Source organism: Mytilus californianus, unplaced genomic scaffold, assembly GCF_021869535.1.
Source record: "Mytilus californianus isolate M0D057914Y unplaced genomic scaffold, xbMytCali1.0.p SCAF_10, whole genome shotgun sequence".
Taxonomy (NCBI): Eukaryota; Metazoa; Mollusca; class Bivalvia; order Mytilida; family Mytilidae; genus Mytilus; species Mytilus californianus.
Genome location: NW_026262582.1, coordinates 42701405 through 42719848, shown reverse-complemented (window position 1 = coordinate 42719848; position 18444 = coordinate 42701405). Strand labels below are relative to the sequence as shown.

At 32.5% G+C, this 18444-nt stretch overlaps 1 protein-coding gene across 19 annotated transcripts in view; it reads right to left on the bottom strand.

Annotated features, from left to right (window-relative positions):
* The window catches only part of LOC127718147 (uncharacterized), a 100232-nt gene that overhangs the window by 17405 nt on the left and 64383 nt on the right, over positions 1-18444 (bottom strand). For 12 of the 19 annotated variants that reach the window (XM_052224116.1, XM_052224110.1, XM_052224112.1 and 9 more), the window contains one exon: positions 4686-4829. The exons of 4 other annotated variants lie outside the window; for them this stretch is intronic. In XM_052224116.1, coding sequence (XP_052080076.1) covers positions 4686-4829 — 144 coding nt within the window. Of the gene's footprint in view, positions 1-4685; positions 4830-5732; positions 5848-10370; positions 10685-18444 lie in introns of all 19 variants that reach the window. 3 more of the 19 variants (XM_052224117.1, XM_052224120.1, XM_052224118.1) reach the window with 2 other exon arrangements.

Sequence of the window (18444 nt, the reverse complement as noted above, 5' to 3'; positions counted from 1 at the left end):
ATGTCGACTGAGAGGAAGGTCTGGCTTGCATTCATAGTCGCTACGATGGCCGTTCATTCGTTTGTTAAATGGCTGTTCTGACTCGCCAACATACTGTGTACCACATTTACACTGTAGAAGATACACAGCATTTGTAGTCTTGCAATTAACATTGCAAAATATGGTGTATTCCTTACCAGTGGAGTGACTGTTAAAAGTCTGCGTACTAAGTATATGTTTGCAAGTCAGACATCGTTTGTTTCCGCATCGCTTGCAAGAACCCACAGACGAAGGGCCTGTTTTAGAGAATAAATCAACTCTCACCAGCAAGTCTTTAAGGCTTTTGGGCCCAGGGAAAGCCAGTACAGGTGGCTCGGGAAAGATTTTGGATAGTTTAGGATTTTTTCGCTTTCTTTCCAATTTTCGCGGATTAGGTGTGACATTTTGTTAAATTTGGAATGGTAAGTCAGCACAAACGGCACTCTCTTGTTGACCTTTTTGTCTTTATATTGTAAAAGTTCATCTCGGCTGATGTTGTTAGTACGAGAGAAACCTTTGTCAATGTCTTTTTTTCTGTACCCCCGATTTTCTAGGTGACCGCGAAGTTCTTGTAGTCGCCTTTTTGCAGTATCGTTGGTGGAACAAATCCACGTATGGCCTGACAGTAGGGAATGCTATTTGTGCAATGTTTAGAATGGCAACTCAAGGGAGAAGATATTGATCATGTTGATGTTTGTCTGTGGACACATTTAAATATCTATAACCTGAAAAATCAAAGCCGGGGCGTTTCTATCTTCTTTTTACATCATAATCATAATGATGAAGAATATCTGTTGTCCGAAATATTTATAGATAATTACATTTAATGTTTTCATTTTTTAATAATGGTGTTGTTTTTTTACACTTTTTAGGCGTTTATGTAATTTATTTATTGCGTACATGTATCGTATCTCGTATCGATCCAGCGCCCTTGTAAGAAAAATCGTTGACTAATATCTAGACGTCTAGTTATCTATCGTATAGTTGTCACTGGTTCAGACGTACGTATAATATAATTATTTCTGTGACTGCATCCTACATTAATTTTTAAGATCCTCTACGATAGACAATTCAACTGATCTGTAATATTCCATCTTCATGCCTTATATATCATGTACCGTGTTACGACGCTTGATAAAACTTTTTTTTTTGTCGAGCGTAGGTGGCGGAGTGGTCTAGCGCGTCGGGCATAGTGCAAGGCAATTTGGTTCCACGATATCTCAGTAGTATGCGTTCGAATCCCGGCAGGGAAGAACAAAAAATTTGCTTCCGCAAATTTACAGATCTAACATTGTTGGGCTGTTATATATAATTCTACTTAAACTAACACATGCTTAATGGGCTATGTCCTCTCGGATACATTATACGCTACTGATAACTACGATACAAAAATTAAATCTAAAAAGAATGAAATAAATGACTTTATCAGATAAGAGTAATTTTGTTTTATTTACACTTTTTCACGGATATGCAATATTTAGCATTCTAATGCTTCCGATAATACATATATCAGTGTTTGTTTACAAGTACTGCATTTTTTTTCTGGGCGATTGACCGAGCAATCCACTGAATGAGTTGCAATGCATGATTGACTACTATGTGTTTACAATTGTTTATAACTGCAAACTTACTACACAATTTTCAACACATTGCCGAAAAAAAGATTTCATCTTCATACCTTTTCTTCATTTGTGTTTACATCTATGGTACAAAATATTTTGTTCTGTGTTCAAATTCGCGAATAATTACTTCGTTGTTATATATATGAAAAAAATGTTTAAATACTCGAACCATAGCCACAAATACTATGAGTATAAACAAAGAAAATTTAGACATTCGTTCACGAAAAAAGCGAAATACCAGAACCACAACCCCAAAGATGAACACACAGACTTAATATATTCGTTCATGAATTCATGAATCAGCAGCCAATTGACAAAGACAAAGACATAAAAACTCAAAAAACAAATAAGTGATGCATCTAGGCTGATATGCATAATACCACTTAAGTTAAGATATACAATTGTAGTACTAATTTATCTTTTGACATGAAGAAAAATCCGTCCGTTCGGAACAAATTTTAACTTAAGTAGCTTTATGCATATCAGCCCGGGTTCCAAAAACGGGAGTCACATGAAATTTTCAGTAATCCAGTAAAATTGGGAAAGCGATAGTCAAATTTCCGTAAAAAAACTACAAATTCAAAAGATAATAGGGTTTTTTTTTGTTAATTTATTACTTCTTTTGATTTTTAATTCATTCATTTATTTCCAATTTTTGTTTTTGCTACCGTAATAAACTGTACTAGTTTCCCCTTTACATAAAGCATTATGCAAATTGAAAAGTCTTTTAGTTTTTCGGATATACCTTTAGAAATAGAGACAATTGAGTAGTCTTATAGGCTTGAATATCCAAAGCAAACTGACCGTAGAAGTCTTCTAAATGACTGAACAGTTCAAATGATGTGACATGCGAAAACTAGGAAGACATTTTTGTCATTATCCTGAGCTCTATTCACAAACAAATCTTATCCATTGAATAAACGGTAAGTTATTCTAAAATGTTCCAAACGTGGGAGTATTTTTTCTATGTAAAATATGTTTTTGTGAAATAACCTCATAAACTTGAAGTTTTTTTTTCTAATAAAAATCGACATGTTTTACATGTAATATATTATTTTCTATAATTTAGTATATTAGCTCTGCACATTTCTTTATGGGTGTGATGATAAAAAGAATGTTTAAAACAAATTCCTTTTAAATTTTGTTGAAAAAAAGTTTAATGTTATGTATCGAAATTTGAAACAAGTGATTATCAAAATCTCAATTGGAAGGCCTCTATAAGACTGGGTGGGCGTAAAATCATTGCCAATGATAGCCGATGACAACCTAGGTAAAGGTAAATGATTCAGTGTTATAACCTCTATCTGAGTTTTCATTTGTACATCAGTTTTTTTAAGCAAGGGACGCACCTGTTTTTATACATTAAGAGTTTATGAAATTCCCCTAGTTTGTGTTTGTTACCTTGGTGTGTCTCTTCCTGACGAATAAACGAGATTTGAAAATTTGTACATGTGGTAAGCTACTGTCGTCTTAATTTATATGCTGTCAAAACAACAACGTCATGGTTTATTATCTAGTTAACTGTAAAATAATGTAGATGACAATTAGCCGTTTTAGAAGCTATTGCATTCTGGTTAATATTGGCAAAAGTGTAAACCAAAATGCCATGATTGGTTAAAAATGTCCTAAACAATGATGAGACGTTATTTTCTTTTTGGGATTACGAACAATACAATTACCCATAGTCCTCAAGATTCTAAAAAGGCCAATTAAGACATTTATTTTACACGGGGTGATGATTAATCGACTTTTAATGGTGTTGATAATGTGCCTTATGTTTGAAAATTACAGATACTTGACAAATTTAACCTGCAGGAATCAGCATTTAAATCACCCAATTTGCATATAATGATCAATTTAATGAACAACTAAATTTTAAACACAATTAACTATTTCGAAATGTTGAAATAACTTTTCCAAATTCTTGTAAGTTTATGGTCTTATTTATACATATAACAAAGGGGTCTCGATGGACAAGTGGTCTAAGTAGTCGAACTACTGTACGGCATTGAGGTTGTTAGTTCGAATTCCGCACGTGGCATGTGCATTCATCTCCAATCTAAATTTACTAGGATTGTCAATTATCCAACCCGAGGTCGGTGGTTCTCCATTGGCACTCAGGCTTTTTTCACCAATAAAAAAAAAACTAACCGCTACGAACTAGCAAAATAGTGCTGAATGTGTCGTTATATACCAATCAATCAATACAATAAATGAAAGGAGATCTGGGAAGTGTGTCAACAAACAGTAACCGAACGACACAAATGACTACATGTCATTGATATTCAATGTAGATTTTGCATCTTTTTTGTGCTTGTTTTAACAAGCTGATGTTGTACCAAACGCAAACGTTTGTTTTTACATGTTTAATATAGCTTTGAGAGACATTTAGAATGGTATCTTGCTGAGAATTGTACTTGCTTGTAACTTGCAGCGATAAAGTTTCGGCATTTTTTTAACGACAGAAGTATTCCTACATTTTTTTTTTGAAACACACACACCAACAATAATACACATTTATATTTCGGCTTTCTACGTCATGGTATAGCTTGTATGATATAATTTCAAATACATTTTTTAAAATCCCTGTCTGTGAGTACAATTAAACACCCCAAAACGTATTATGAAATGTATCTTCTAGGAATGAAATTAGAAGCAAATATGTTCTAACGTGTGTACATTTTATGTAGTTGAAGCAACATAAGTGACATTTAACAACATATGCATTTCTTTTAAAGTTTTCCGTAACAATATATATATATCTTTGTAAAGCAGAAACATGGGTTTTATATCTTTCTTTTTGGTCCCCTATTCAGCACAAAAGCGTTTTCCTCACACACAATGAGTTTTTGTTCAACATAAGTTGAAGTTCTTCCTATGTTATGCCGTTTGAAGAAAGGCTACAGATCAAAAAGTCACAGCAGAATATTTGCTTTTATAAAAATCAACTTTAGATTTTGACAATGGTGTACAAGATGTTACATTTTAAATATGAACTGGTATAAGCTATGCTTGTGGTATTAACATATTTCAAGTGAGACATACCGATAACATCCGTAGTCTTTTCTGTGGTTGTTTGTAGTATTTCTGCTGTTGATATATGTGTGCTACTTGGAAGAAAATCTGATGTACTACGTTCAGAATTTCCGTTTGTCTGTTTTGTTTCAATATCGTCAGTTGTAGGATATCCTGAAGTAATAAGTATGTTGTACTAGATTATGCAGACTTGGTGGTTGTATTGTAGCGAAAAAATGCATAAATGTGGTGTGACTGCCTATGAGATAAATCTCCACCACAGAAGAAATGACATAGAAGATAACAACTACAGGTCACCATACTGCCTTAGTATTTTCACCTGTAGGAATCAGCATTTTAATCACCCAATTTGCATATAATGATCAATATGATGAACAACTAATTTTTAAACACAATTAACTATTTCGAAAAGTTGAAAAAACCTTTCCAAAAGATAGAACATTATATCAATTTTGAAACATAGTAAATTTGAAGTATAATAACATTTATAAAATCCAGATAACCTCAGAAGAAACTTTAAAAGGTATGTTCCCATGATTAATAATGTTTCTTTCTTGATGATCTATCCATTATCAATTTCTCCTAATAAGAAGTGAAAAGACTTAATTGTTAGAAAACAATTTTGACCGACAGCAACATATCAAACAAGTATAACAGAAATACCGAACTCCAATTCAAATTAAAAAAGGAAAACTCCATAAATACTGAAAAAATCAAACGCTATGAAACAACAGAACAAGTGAAAAACAACATTCTGACTTAAATTGCTACAGGTATTTTCTGAAGACAATGGTGGGCTTAATCTGGTTTTATTGCTAGCTAAACCTCCCACATGTATGACAATTGTATATAGTTTCGTTATATTGACAAGATTGGATGAGCAGCCTAAACAGACATAAGATGATAATAATAAATGATAAAACATGAATGTAACCCGATAATATTGAACTATCAGTTAAATGGTTAATCCATTTGAAAATTTTCATTGAAGGATATGTTCTTTACTCCTTATATCGTTTTCCTTTCAATACACAGCTCATACTAAATAGAATTTACGTGTTCCTCTTTCCGGGAATTGTACAATCAAAGGGATGCATGAATATGTTGTTGCTTTTGGAATACACACTTCACTTAGCTGACAGCCATGACCTTGGCATGAACCAGCTAGTTCCTGAAAGTCAAAAGGATAAAACTTACTAAAAAATGAAAATTTATCAAATCTTTATCTGTATCTTTACACTAATGTCTCTCAGGGTTGTGATACTATCAGCGCATAATAATGTGTTTCTCTTGGACATTACGAAGGTATATCTTGATATGGTCTTAATAAAGACAAGCAAAAATATCCAATTTATTCTGTTATAAATTGTATTTGAAATTATATTTCTCAAGAGATTAAGCATGATACGAAAATGTGTATATTTTTAAGGTTTCGCCCTGTGACTTTATTGGTCTAAAAATGCAAGGTACTTCTAAACGAACAAAAAAAATGAAGTAGATTAATAACTACTACGTAACATTACAATTCAAATTAAATTGCTATATTTGTCTTCACGTTTTCTAACACTCAAATAGAGACAAAAACTCATTATCAACGCATTAAAATGATTTAATTTTACACGGTCTAGACCGTTTGACTGGCACTGAAAATTAAATGCAACAACAAATGAACGCAAAAATACTCTCAAAGGCGGTTGAATTGTGATTATCTTCTCTCTCACTAAGATTCAAAAGTCATTTAAATGAAGAGATAAGACACATATAATTGTCCCATTTTGGTTTCAAACGTTTATTTCAACGTTGGAAATATATTCAATATTTACATGGTATTTTATTTCACTTATTTTGCAAAAAAAATCTATCAGGCAGATAGTATGCCTATACTGTATAATAATGTATGATAATGTATAATTTACTTCATTAACGTATCTTAGATACAAAAAAAAAGTTATATTGAGTACTCTCTGTATTGTATTTGCATATTGTCGTATGTATGTTAGTCATTTTCTTTTGACATAATGTTGTATGTCTCCTTTATACTTATTTTTCTTTATTGTATACTTCCTACTTTTTTCATATAAAACATATGAAAGAAATAAAGCTAAAACATTCATTTCTTTTATCTCCTATAAATTGAGTTACCTGGATCGCATCAAATCCGGTTGACTTCTACGTTATGCTGGGTTGGATGTAGATATATAAAAAAAGATGTGGTATGATTGCCAATGAGACCACTCGCCACAAGAGACCAAATGACACAGAAATTAACAACTATAGTTCACCGTACAGTCAGCTATAAAAGGCCCCGAAATGACAATGTAAAACAATTCAAACGAGAAAACTAACGGCCTAATGTATGTACAAAAAATGAACGAGAAACAAATATGTAATACATAAACAAACGACAACCACTGAAATACAGGCTCCTGATTTGGGACAGGCACATGCATACAGAATGTGGTGGGGTTAAACATGTTAGCGGGATCCCAACTCTCCCTCTAACCTGAAACAGTGGTGTAACAGTACAACATAAGAACGAACTATAAAAATCAATTAAAAGAGTCTTAACTCATCAGATGGATAAAAAAAAAAAAACAAATACTACAAATACAAGTGGCCGTGGCGAATGTTCGTTACTCTTGTTTTTGACATTGGTCAGAAATTCAGAATCCATGTAATGCCATTAGAACATTTTCTGCTTTCAAGTTCAATTATTTATATACTATCAATTTATAATACTCTTTTAAAAAGCTTGTTATTTTAAAAAATAGGAGGGAAATCCTTAGATAGCATTTCTTTATATAAAGTCCCCGCATGGTCCACACATTACAAGTAAATGCTTTATACTTTCAAAAATGCAACATAAAAAAAGACTAACTTGGCCTATTTAATAATTTGAATCGAGCGCCAATCGTGAGTCTTTTGTAGACGAACCGCGCGTCTGGCGTACACAATATCAAGCCTTGTATTTATAAGGAGTTCAGTCACAACTATAACATGCATTTAAAGAACGAGAACACGTTTTACAAACACGTCAAATATTCCTTTTTGAAAAAATTTTAATGGGAGTATAACATGCAGGTAGAAAAAAAATTTGCACATATGAAATATGGAAAATAGGGAAGACAAGCAAATCAACATTATTGAGCCTTAAGATAAACTAGTAAAAGACTGGATTGTTACTATCTCATTACAGAGCTAATATTTCTTTAATGCCAAAACTAGAAACGAAGCAGATTTAAGATATATATGGAACCATACGGATTATTCTTCGAATATATTAAGAGTGCTTCGAATGCATTGCTTTACATGAAATATCAGCAATAGAAGAGTTCATTTATCAAACATGTTCGAGAATTACTCAAGAGCGTGTATTTTTCTTGTTTTTGTTCATAATCATTTTCCGGTTTTAGAAATAGTAGTTTTGAATCTAAGGAATGATTATGTTGCTTTAAATGTTTATTATATTAGCTTACATGTACAGTTACTCACATTTTTGTCAATAATAAACACGCCAAGGACTCTTCTTCTCATTGAATATCGTAAACTTGAATTTTCAAATCAATAGTATTGAAACCAAACGATGGGTTGTTTTCAATAAAATGTGAGCAATATGAAATTACAAAAATCTGTATTAAAATAAATAATAAGTCAGATTATCGATATTTCACGCTTTATTGAAAATCATGTACCGGTATTCGACGTGATGAGTCTTTTAAACCTCACTTGTATTAAAGGAAATTTGGTAAAAATGAGAGTACTTTTTCTAAATAAAAAAAAATTAAAAGTTTTATCACAGGAAACCATTGTACTGGTACTGGCAATTAGCAGAATAGGTATTTCAAAATAAAGTGTGAAAATTAATAAAATTAGCATGTCATCAAGAAAGGTTTCTTATCATTAATGTTATTGAAATTATATAACAATATTGAAATCAATAGTTTTGCTTTCTCGGGATGAATTGTTATTTTTTTTCATCTTGAGCTATAACGTGTAGTCAGACATATTCGTCCACATACATCAAGAATAGAAATACTTTTTTTCTGCTATTTAAAGTCATGAACCTTTATACGAAATTAGTCTTGGTATCTTTTGATGGATTGTTTTCTTTAAAAATAATAAATCTTGATTTACCATTCCAGTAAAATTGAGAATGGAAATGGGGAACGTGTCAAAGAGACAACAACCCGACCAAAGAGCAGACAACAGCCGAAGGCCTCCATTGGAACTTCTACATATCAAGAAATTCCCGTAGAATAAACAAACACACAGCAATACGCACAGTAAAACTCAGCTTAAAAGAAGTCCGTGTCCAATATCAGAGTAGGTAACAAAAGAAACTAAGCCAAATGGCAATGATACATAAATTAACAAAGGACTACTAGAAGTTACTGACATGCCAGCTCCAGACCTCAATTAAACTAATGGAAAGATTATGTCTCTATCATCTGAAAATCAAGCACAATCTCTCCCGTTAGGGGTTTAGTATCAAACCATCATAAAATAAACGAGAAGAACAACCCGTATCATGCCATGAACTGGTTTTAGAATAAATGTGTTTATTTCCAAAATGTAAAATACCAAAATATGCCATCTTTAATGACTTGACAACAGTATCGTAGCTATATCCCTTCTGAAAAGTCTGTTTAAAGGTTTGGTTAGCTTTTGAGGTGAATGCAGACATGTATGTGCTTTGTATATAATATTACCATAAACGATTAGATGTGAAATACCTGAACGTATAAGATGTATAAATGTTGATTTATATTTACAAATGAGGTCCTTGTACCGATGATAAAATTTAGTAAATATTTTGACTAGTTTGTGATATCGAAAACCCTGGTGTAATAATTTTTCAGTAATACCGAGAATTTTTTCGTTAAAATCAAATACATTGTTACATGCACGAGCGAATTGAACAAGTTGAAATGTATAAACACCATAAGATGGTGACAAGGGAACATTATATGTTGGTGTTTGAATTGAGGGTGTCTATATTTCTCCTATTTGTTGAAAATCTTGTCCCTAATTTTGTAAACAAATGTCTTTGTGTCAAGGAAAATTTGTTAGAAAAAAAATTGAGGGTGACAACTGTCCTTTTTGGCTGCTACTTAGAAAGAGTCGTCAATAAGAATTCAAATGCTTCCTTTTGTTATTGATAATTATTACTGATATATCAGCTTTATTTCTTTTAAAGACATGCAAGTAAACATAAGTGTGGTTACTTTTTTTTTTCGGCTTTTATTCAATAGTTTCCGTATATGTTTAATTATACAAGTTTTTTATTTGGATAGGAAATGCTTTGAAAAAATATATGTTTTAAATCGCGTCAGTTTAAAGTAAAAGTACCATTTTGAATTCGGAAATATATTGTTGCTAATGGTTATATGTTTTTCTTAATTTATAATTTTCTTAAATATCTATAGACAGACTTGTAAACGATGTAGGTTATGATGTAAACATGCCCAGTTGTAGGACAGTTTTACATCCGTTCTGTACTTAAGACATGGCATCATGACTGATAACCTGCAGCAGAAGTAGGTCTTGCTGCTGCAGCTAAAGTTTATTTGCAGGACCGCTAATATTACTATTGAATACAACTTTTAAACTCAGCAGTCAAAATCACAGTACACTGTTGCAAAGGCTATGACCACTTCTATATGTAGATTTTGATACATACTATATTGTATTTACCTTTGGAAAAGTCGAAGACGCAACAAAACTGTTTCCAATGCTCTCTTGGAGTTTACTAATAGCTTCTCTTGGTTCAGCGTCATTAACTTGGCAAGTTTTATTCCTTGCTATAAAATTAATAGATTTGCATACTGGTACTCTAGAGCAAAACTGTGCACACAGTGACCACATCGGCAAAGATACCTCAAACAGCACATGACTTCTAAATATTCTGTCATTTTGTTTTTCTATAACCACTATTTCACATAATGTCCCGACAAAAAGGACAACTAATGCTAGGCGGTTCATTTTCTTGCACATGCAATTACATAACCCTGAAAAAGACGGATGTGTTATTTTCGATGTCTTCGTTATTTCCAGCTTATGTCACTTACAAAAATGATTCGTTTATATCAAAATGAGGCTTTAATATGTTTTAGTGTATTCTGTTTGAAAAATATTATAAATTGTTATCTTTCTGTTTATTGTTATTCTCTCGAACAATTAAACGATGGCGTAAATGTACGTATAACATGAGCTAAAGATATTCTATTTGAAATTTGACTACATAACAAAAACCACATAACTTTGAAATAAATTAGCACTTTAATATGTTAAAAAATTATGCCGAATTCCCATGCAGCAATATTTATAAATTTAAATGCAATTGATAACTCTATTATTGTGCCTAACACTTGTATTATTCATAACATTGTGCGAAATAAACACTAATTATTATTTCTGGATTTTAATTAAATATTTCAAAAACCATGAATCCAACAAAGGTAGTTAAAGTTGTCATATTAAAAGGAATTATATTTTTGTTTAATGATAATGACGGGATAAGATTTGATTTTAAGTTGATTTTTATGGAAAGCTATGTTTAAACTCAACTCTTTTTGAAGTGCATTGGATTCCCTCAGTTTCTGTTTGAAAACACACAGGTAACAAAAGGTAAATCAATCTATATTTTTTCATATGCTTGCATATATTGTAATACAAAACTCTGCATAATTCAAACAAACAATTCTATAAAACTAACATTATCAAAATGCTTAATTTATTGATTGACAATATATTTGTTCCGTTAAAAAGTGATCCGAACTATACATCCGAAATATAACACAAATAAACAGACAAGAACGAAAGAAGCAATGTCGATGTGTAGTTTGAAAATTATTACCAAATCTGGTTTCTCAAAAATGCTTTAACTGAATATATATATATAACAATACGAAGATATCATGGTCCAATTGACAATGACTCATCTCTCCACAAGCCACTAAATTGCGCTTAAGGGTGGCTATCACTTCCTAGTCCTGCAACTGCATCTATGATCGTTGGCGGTGTTTGAGAAAACCTGTTGTCAGACATGAAAGATGTATGATGCTTAAATCAACCACATTCTTCAAAAAGTACAGAACAACTTCAAACTATTTGATACATGTGTTATTTAGAATGTGAATTCGCATGACGTTCTCGCTCCCTTTCAGATTCGTGCAATCCTCTTTTTGTTTTTGTTTTTTTTTTTGGTTTTTGTTTTTTACTTTAGTTTATATCTTGTATATCATGTATATGAAGGTTTGAGATTTGAACATCTGTTAATTATCATTGCATCTAGTCTCTCAATAAAACAATATGTATATTAACCTGTGTTTGTTTTAATTTTAATGTCACTTCGACGTATATGTGTCGGGCATACTTGTTGAAAGTGTGATATTAACATTAGTAAAATAGAAATAATATAACATAGGTCGTCTCGATACGATTTAGTACTTATATCTATTTTATATACATCTAGCTCTACTGGCATACGATATGTTGCATTATAGTTGTCACTTCGTTATTTGTCTCTTGGTTGCTGTATCATTGATGTATACCTAAGATCTAATGTCACTCATACCTACTTCAAACTACCGTTGTCATATACCTATTCATATTGGTGTTTTTTATATACTACGGTTAAGCTTATGACCTAGATATTGACCTTTGCTTGTAAACAGTTACTATGGTTTTGATTGCAATGATTTCAGTTAAGCATTTGAATGAACTTTAATGATAGAAATCCGTAAGCGATTCGATCCTTAATAATATAACAATAGTAAACGATGTATGATAAATAACGCAGAAGTTTGACGATCTTCCAAAATATAGAGCGGCATTAGGCAAAGGTGTCTGATTTGTGTTTACGCCCTCATTGTTATCAAAAATAGAAATAATGGCTTTTTATTTCATTGACAATGCTCAATTAATATATATAGCAATAAATTTGATATGCAAATCTTATAAATTAGGAAAATGTTAGTTGGTTGATCAATCACCGGGTAAAAAGAGATAAAATGGAAAGGATTTACAAACCTAATGTCAGACGGAGGGTTAGACATGGATGACAGTGATTCCTTGAAAAATGCAGAAGCTACCAAGGAAACATGATATTGATATTTTATAGTGTGACTTTTTATGTTGTAATGTTACACTACTATCTCAGGTTAGGGTGAAGGTCGGCGCCTGTTTAAACGTTTAAACCCGCTGCATTTGTATTCACCTGTCCTAAGTCAGGAGCATGTTGTTTAGTGGTTGTCGTTTGTTGATGTGGTTCAGAAGTGTTTCTCGTTTCTCGTTTTTTTATAGATTATATCGTTGGTTTTTCTGTTTGAATTGTTTTACACTAGTAATTTTGGGGCCCTTTATAGCTTGCTGTTCGGTTTGGGCCATCGACCATATTAACGTCCCAAACAAAATACACATACTCTTTTCTATGCATACTTATATATAGAAATAAGAAGATGTGGTATGAATGCCAATGAGACAACTCTATGTATACATATCTCTACACACAAATGTTAGCATTTACACCTATACAATATTATTACTGTGGATTCATTTATTTTCGTGGGTATCAATTTTGGTGGATTGAGAAAAACTAGCATTTTCGTGGTTATTTGATTTCGTGGTTTTGCCAATCTCTGCATACAAAGCCTATAGAAAATTTGTAATTCGTTGAACATTTAAATTTGTGGTTCAACCCACGAAAATTGGTATCCAACGACTAATAATGAATCCACAGTATGTGGTTCTCATTTGTGAAGGTCAGATGTCAATCTATCTTTAGTAAGCAGCCATTTCAAATTCGGCGGTTGTCTACTGTTGCATGTTATTTTTTATTCCGCGACCAGTTCTTTTAGTCGTGTATATTGCCTCTGCAACTGTTCACACGACATTAGACAACAGTATTACCAAATCATCAAATATACAAGGCTTCTAAGGCACATGATTTCATTTAAGACTCATCAGTGATGCTGAATCAAAATAGTTTGTAACCAATTCAAAATTGCGGATGAGTGCATGGATGAGGATTTCCCAAAATAATGTTTGAGAGATCAGAGGCTCTCACCATTGCCCCGTGCCCTTTGTCCTGAAATTTTGACAATTGTTAGCTGAAAAGTAACAATCTAAGCCCTCCGTAGATATCTAAGATGACATTATTCTGGGAAATCCTTCTACAACAATCTTTATATATACAGAGTCTATGATGTAGTAGAATTTTATGGAAAATGAAAGACCAGGGGGGTCTCATCCTCATTTATATTCGTAGTAACTTTTTGACAAGTTCTACTAGATAGACATGACAGATCTGTACGTTCAACATAGTCACCAAACATTCGAAATATTTTGCTTAAGGTCATAACCTTTGTGCTGGAACGCAAAGTATATGGATAAAGAGAGCTTCTTTTCATTCTGTATGAAGCCTACCTTATAGGGTTAAAGAAACAAGTCGGTAAGTAAAAAATTTAGATGGTTAGCATCGTCCAAAGAAATGCCTTTTTTTTTTGTTGATAAACATGAATTAAAACGTAAATAATATGTAATCAATCAAATATCATATTGATGATTTCAGTTTCAAGAACTGAAATAGTCCTGCTTAGGAGGAAGAATCATGACAACTGGTATATATTAATGCAGAAGTAGTCCCGTATAAGGATCTCGAAATCGCAAGGGAAGGTTGGAGCACTATGTTCTTTCCAAATATAACGTCAGTTTGGAAAATAATAGTTCATTTTGTATTTACCGAACTTGTCTTTATTTCTAGATGTTTTGGAAACAACAACAACAAATAAAAGATAGAATAACCTTTGTTTAAATGCCACTAAACGTAACCTGAAAATGTTTTTAATGAGTAAGCTGTTGTTTATTATTGCGTAATTATCTTTTTTACAATCCCACTATTATCATGAACGTCTAATGCGCCCGCGAAGTCAAACATATTGCCAGTACCTCACACAAGTCAATTAATTTTAGTCTGAAATATTTTGATTTTAATCTCATCTTAAAAGTCTGAACAACAGATTGTTTAATCGTATCTATCATTTCAGTATATTGTCAGACTTCTCCACTGCGGTAATTCAGTACTGATCAGACAGTTTGTTTAGTCTCATTTGCGTTCATGTATTAATATCTTTTGTTGAAGCTGTGTTATGGCTTTTCCTTGCACGAAGGGAAATACTGTACTATATTTTTCTATGATGTTTGTTATTATTTTTTTTCCGCCAAACGACAAAAACTAATAACGTACGCGTCAAAAATTATCGGTCGGCCGTAAGCTATCTTGCAAGTCACCCTGCTTATTTGTACGATTTCTCTTATCTCGTTTAAAAAAAAACACTCAGAACCTTGTTAGCAGCACATCTGATAAACCGTAGGAAATTTTAGCAAAATTTTTTTTTTTTTTTTTTTTTTTTGTTACTTTTGACTAAATTTTGTTATATTAAGTCGAAATAGTCAGTTGACATTTCAAGGAGTTATTCCTCTTAAATATTTCATGTAAGAGGTATGTCGCTAAATCTCATAAATAGTAAGTAACCTTTTGATATGAGGTCATTGACTCATCACATACAGACTGTGGTCAAGCTTAATATCTAGAGTTTGACCTTTGCTTGTAAATAGTTATATTAAGAAAAGTAAATAGCAAGAGAAAAAGAGTTGGTGTAAAAAATTGGGTATGCTAAGGCGCATATTTGTTGCATTGTCCAGAAGTGACATGACGTCATCTTATAGGAGTTAATTCCTATGAAGTATTTAGATTGTTCATACATATTTCTTGATATTGGTACATGGTATCGGCATTTGTCTTTTGCAATAACTTTGGGGGTCGATGACCTAGTTTAAGGTCATAAGATAAAAGGTCAAGGTCACGTCCTTTTGAATGCACTTTCGATCTTTGAAAAGGTGCGTTTTAAAAAAAACATGAAAAGAAAAGACTTTTGTACGTTATTTATTTAACGCCATTTTGTCCCAGGTTAGAGTTGTCTTTTTGACACTGTTGCTGCATCTTTTTTTGTTAATATTGTATTAATATTGTGTCATAGATCAAACTTATTCGTTCAGTGTATGTTAACTTGTTTTTGTTTAAATGTCCTTTTAATCGAGTGAAGCCATTTAAATTGATATTTTATAGTGTGTCTTTATATGTTGTAATGTTACACAACTATCTCAGGTTAGGGTGAAGGTCGACGCCTGTTTAAACGTTTAAACCCGCTGCATTTGTATGCACCTGTCCTAAGTCAGGAGCATGTTGTTCAGTGGTTGTCGTTTGTTAATGTGGTTCAGAAGTGTTTCTCGTTTCTCGTATTTTATATATATTAGACCGTTGGTTTTCCGTGTTGAAAGCCGTACTTTGACCTATAATTGTTTACTTTTTACAAATTGTGATTTGGATGGAGATTTGTCTCATTGGCACTCATACCACATCTCCTTATTTATATTTTCAATAGATTTTTAACTTATATTTGTTTTTTTATCTTAATTCCAAGCTATGATAATGATAAGGTGACGATGTAGGGTAGGTTAACATAAAATCATGATGGCAATGTAGATGAAATATTAATACCGATATAAAAATCAAATAAGATAACAATTAATAGTGTTTGACCAGTAAGTGATGGTAATGATCTGGAAAAAATACATGTTGAAATATCAGTTGAGGCAATTGACTGCATTACAAAAATCTTATTCAAATTATAACATGTATAAAGTAAATGTCTGTCAAACACCTGTTATGCTTTTGCACAATTAAATGAAACATTGTTAAATACGAAAGACTTCTTGCGTTTATTAAGTTAAAGTTGGTTTTTGCAACAACAAAAAATTAACATCGTTGAGAGAAGTGTCGTCTTTATATTTTCCCTGGTAGGGCTCCATCTTTACTTGTAGACCACAAATGGCTGAGCCTACTGTAGAATACCCACTCCATGCACCATATGAACCCCACATTCCACTGCCTCCTAATACGGTACCTAGAGTATCACTGCCGATGTCTCTGCACTTGAATCTTACATAGTTTGCAGCAGTTTTATCTCCAATGATCTAAAAAAAAAATTTAACGACAACTGTTATCAATAGGTTTATAAAAAAGTAATGCATATAATTTTCATAAATTTGATAATGTATCGGTAAATACTCTAAAAAAAAATTCTCATTCACCGAAGTTATCACCAGCTCAATAGTCAGTACTTCGGAAATGACATGATTTCTAACATCTTTTATACAATTGCAAGTTGATTAGTTAAGAAATTATTAGGAAACTAATGTTTCATCTCCCTAAGGCAAAATCAGCCGAAGATAAATTCGGCTATTCTCTTAAGTCTTTTCTGGTCATAAAGATTCCAACGTTGGTTTTTGTTTGTTTTTTTTGTTGTTGCAGATATTAGCTTTTTTCAGGTTTTTGTCGTTAATCACACCGACGGGTATTAGGAATGATCCCATGAAAGACAGACCGTAGCGAGCCTATCTAAAGAATATTGAAGATGAGAAATTAAACAGTAAAATTCCAATTGGACACAACACATTTACTATATATATATATATTCAAAATTAAATGAATGAAATACGATACCAAACTTGCATTAATCGGGGTAAAAAATTATCTTACACAGATATATTCACCACTGGTTATCACTTTTTGGGGTTTGAATGTTCCCGATGAAGGTAAATCAATAAAAGCGTTCGGATGCACGTAAAGTTTATATATTATGTTATTTTTATTTAACTAACAATGAGTCGATACCGATTGAGGGAACGTTAGCCACAAATGTATCATCAGCTAAGTATTCAGTGCTTCGGCATTGTTATAATCAATAGCATATGTTTAAACTGTCCGTTACGAAATTGAAAAATTATCAAGAACTCCCTCAGTCAAAGTTGGCCATAGATAAATTTGGCTATTCTTGTGAGGTCCTTCTTGGTCATATTGCTCCAAACATTTTCAAATATTTTAGCATGCCTGACTTTCAAAATTAGAACAATCCTGATGAATGAATAATGGAAGGCAAAACCCTGGACAACTAGTGATGTAGTACTCAGGTTGGCCCTGTGGGTAATAACATTACCATTAACAATTTCATTGCACTGAGATGAGCTTTTAGAAAATTAATGATTCTTTATTGATTTGAAAGTCCATAACCTGGTACACACACGGAAGAGCTGATTACACCAAAAAAAAGAACAAACGGTAAAACTAAAGAATGACAAGGAATCAGAGCTATGCATGAGTTTCATACAATCCTTAATCTAAAAGCTTCGAAATTACATAACAGCATAGAAATCGAACAAAATCCGTATTTTCATAGAAGATCCGAAGAACTGGCTTCTGAGCTGGTGAAACCATCGGGGACTAACAGTCCAAAAGCAGTAGTGTCGATCCAGCGGTAGAAATAACATTAACGGCACCGATTGTATTGCACCAGCTACGCATTTCTACATTAAATGTCTTTTCAGTGATGCTCGATGCCAAGCTCTTTGAAAGTCCAAAACATAAAAAAAAAAACGTTGACGAGCTGATTTTACCAAATAGAACCAAAAGTTAAGGGAAAGGTTATTAAAAAGATATAGGTAGCGCCAAAGATAAGTGAGGCTTACATCTTGAGAACTATTACCTTTTGTTCAACCTGAAGGGAAAACGACACCATAACTTCACCATTAGGACATAACTGTGAGCTTGTCCATCCTCCCCATTGGCCTTCTATTCCGATAACAGTACTGCCATAGTCCTTACTCCCCGTCCAATGAGGTTTCCCGCATTGTAGACGAATCGCGTTTA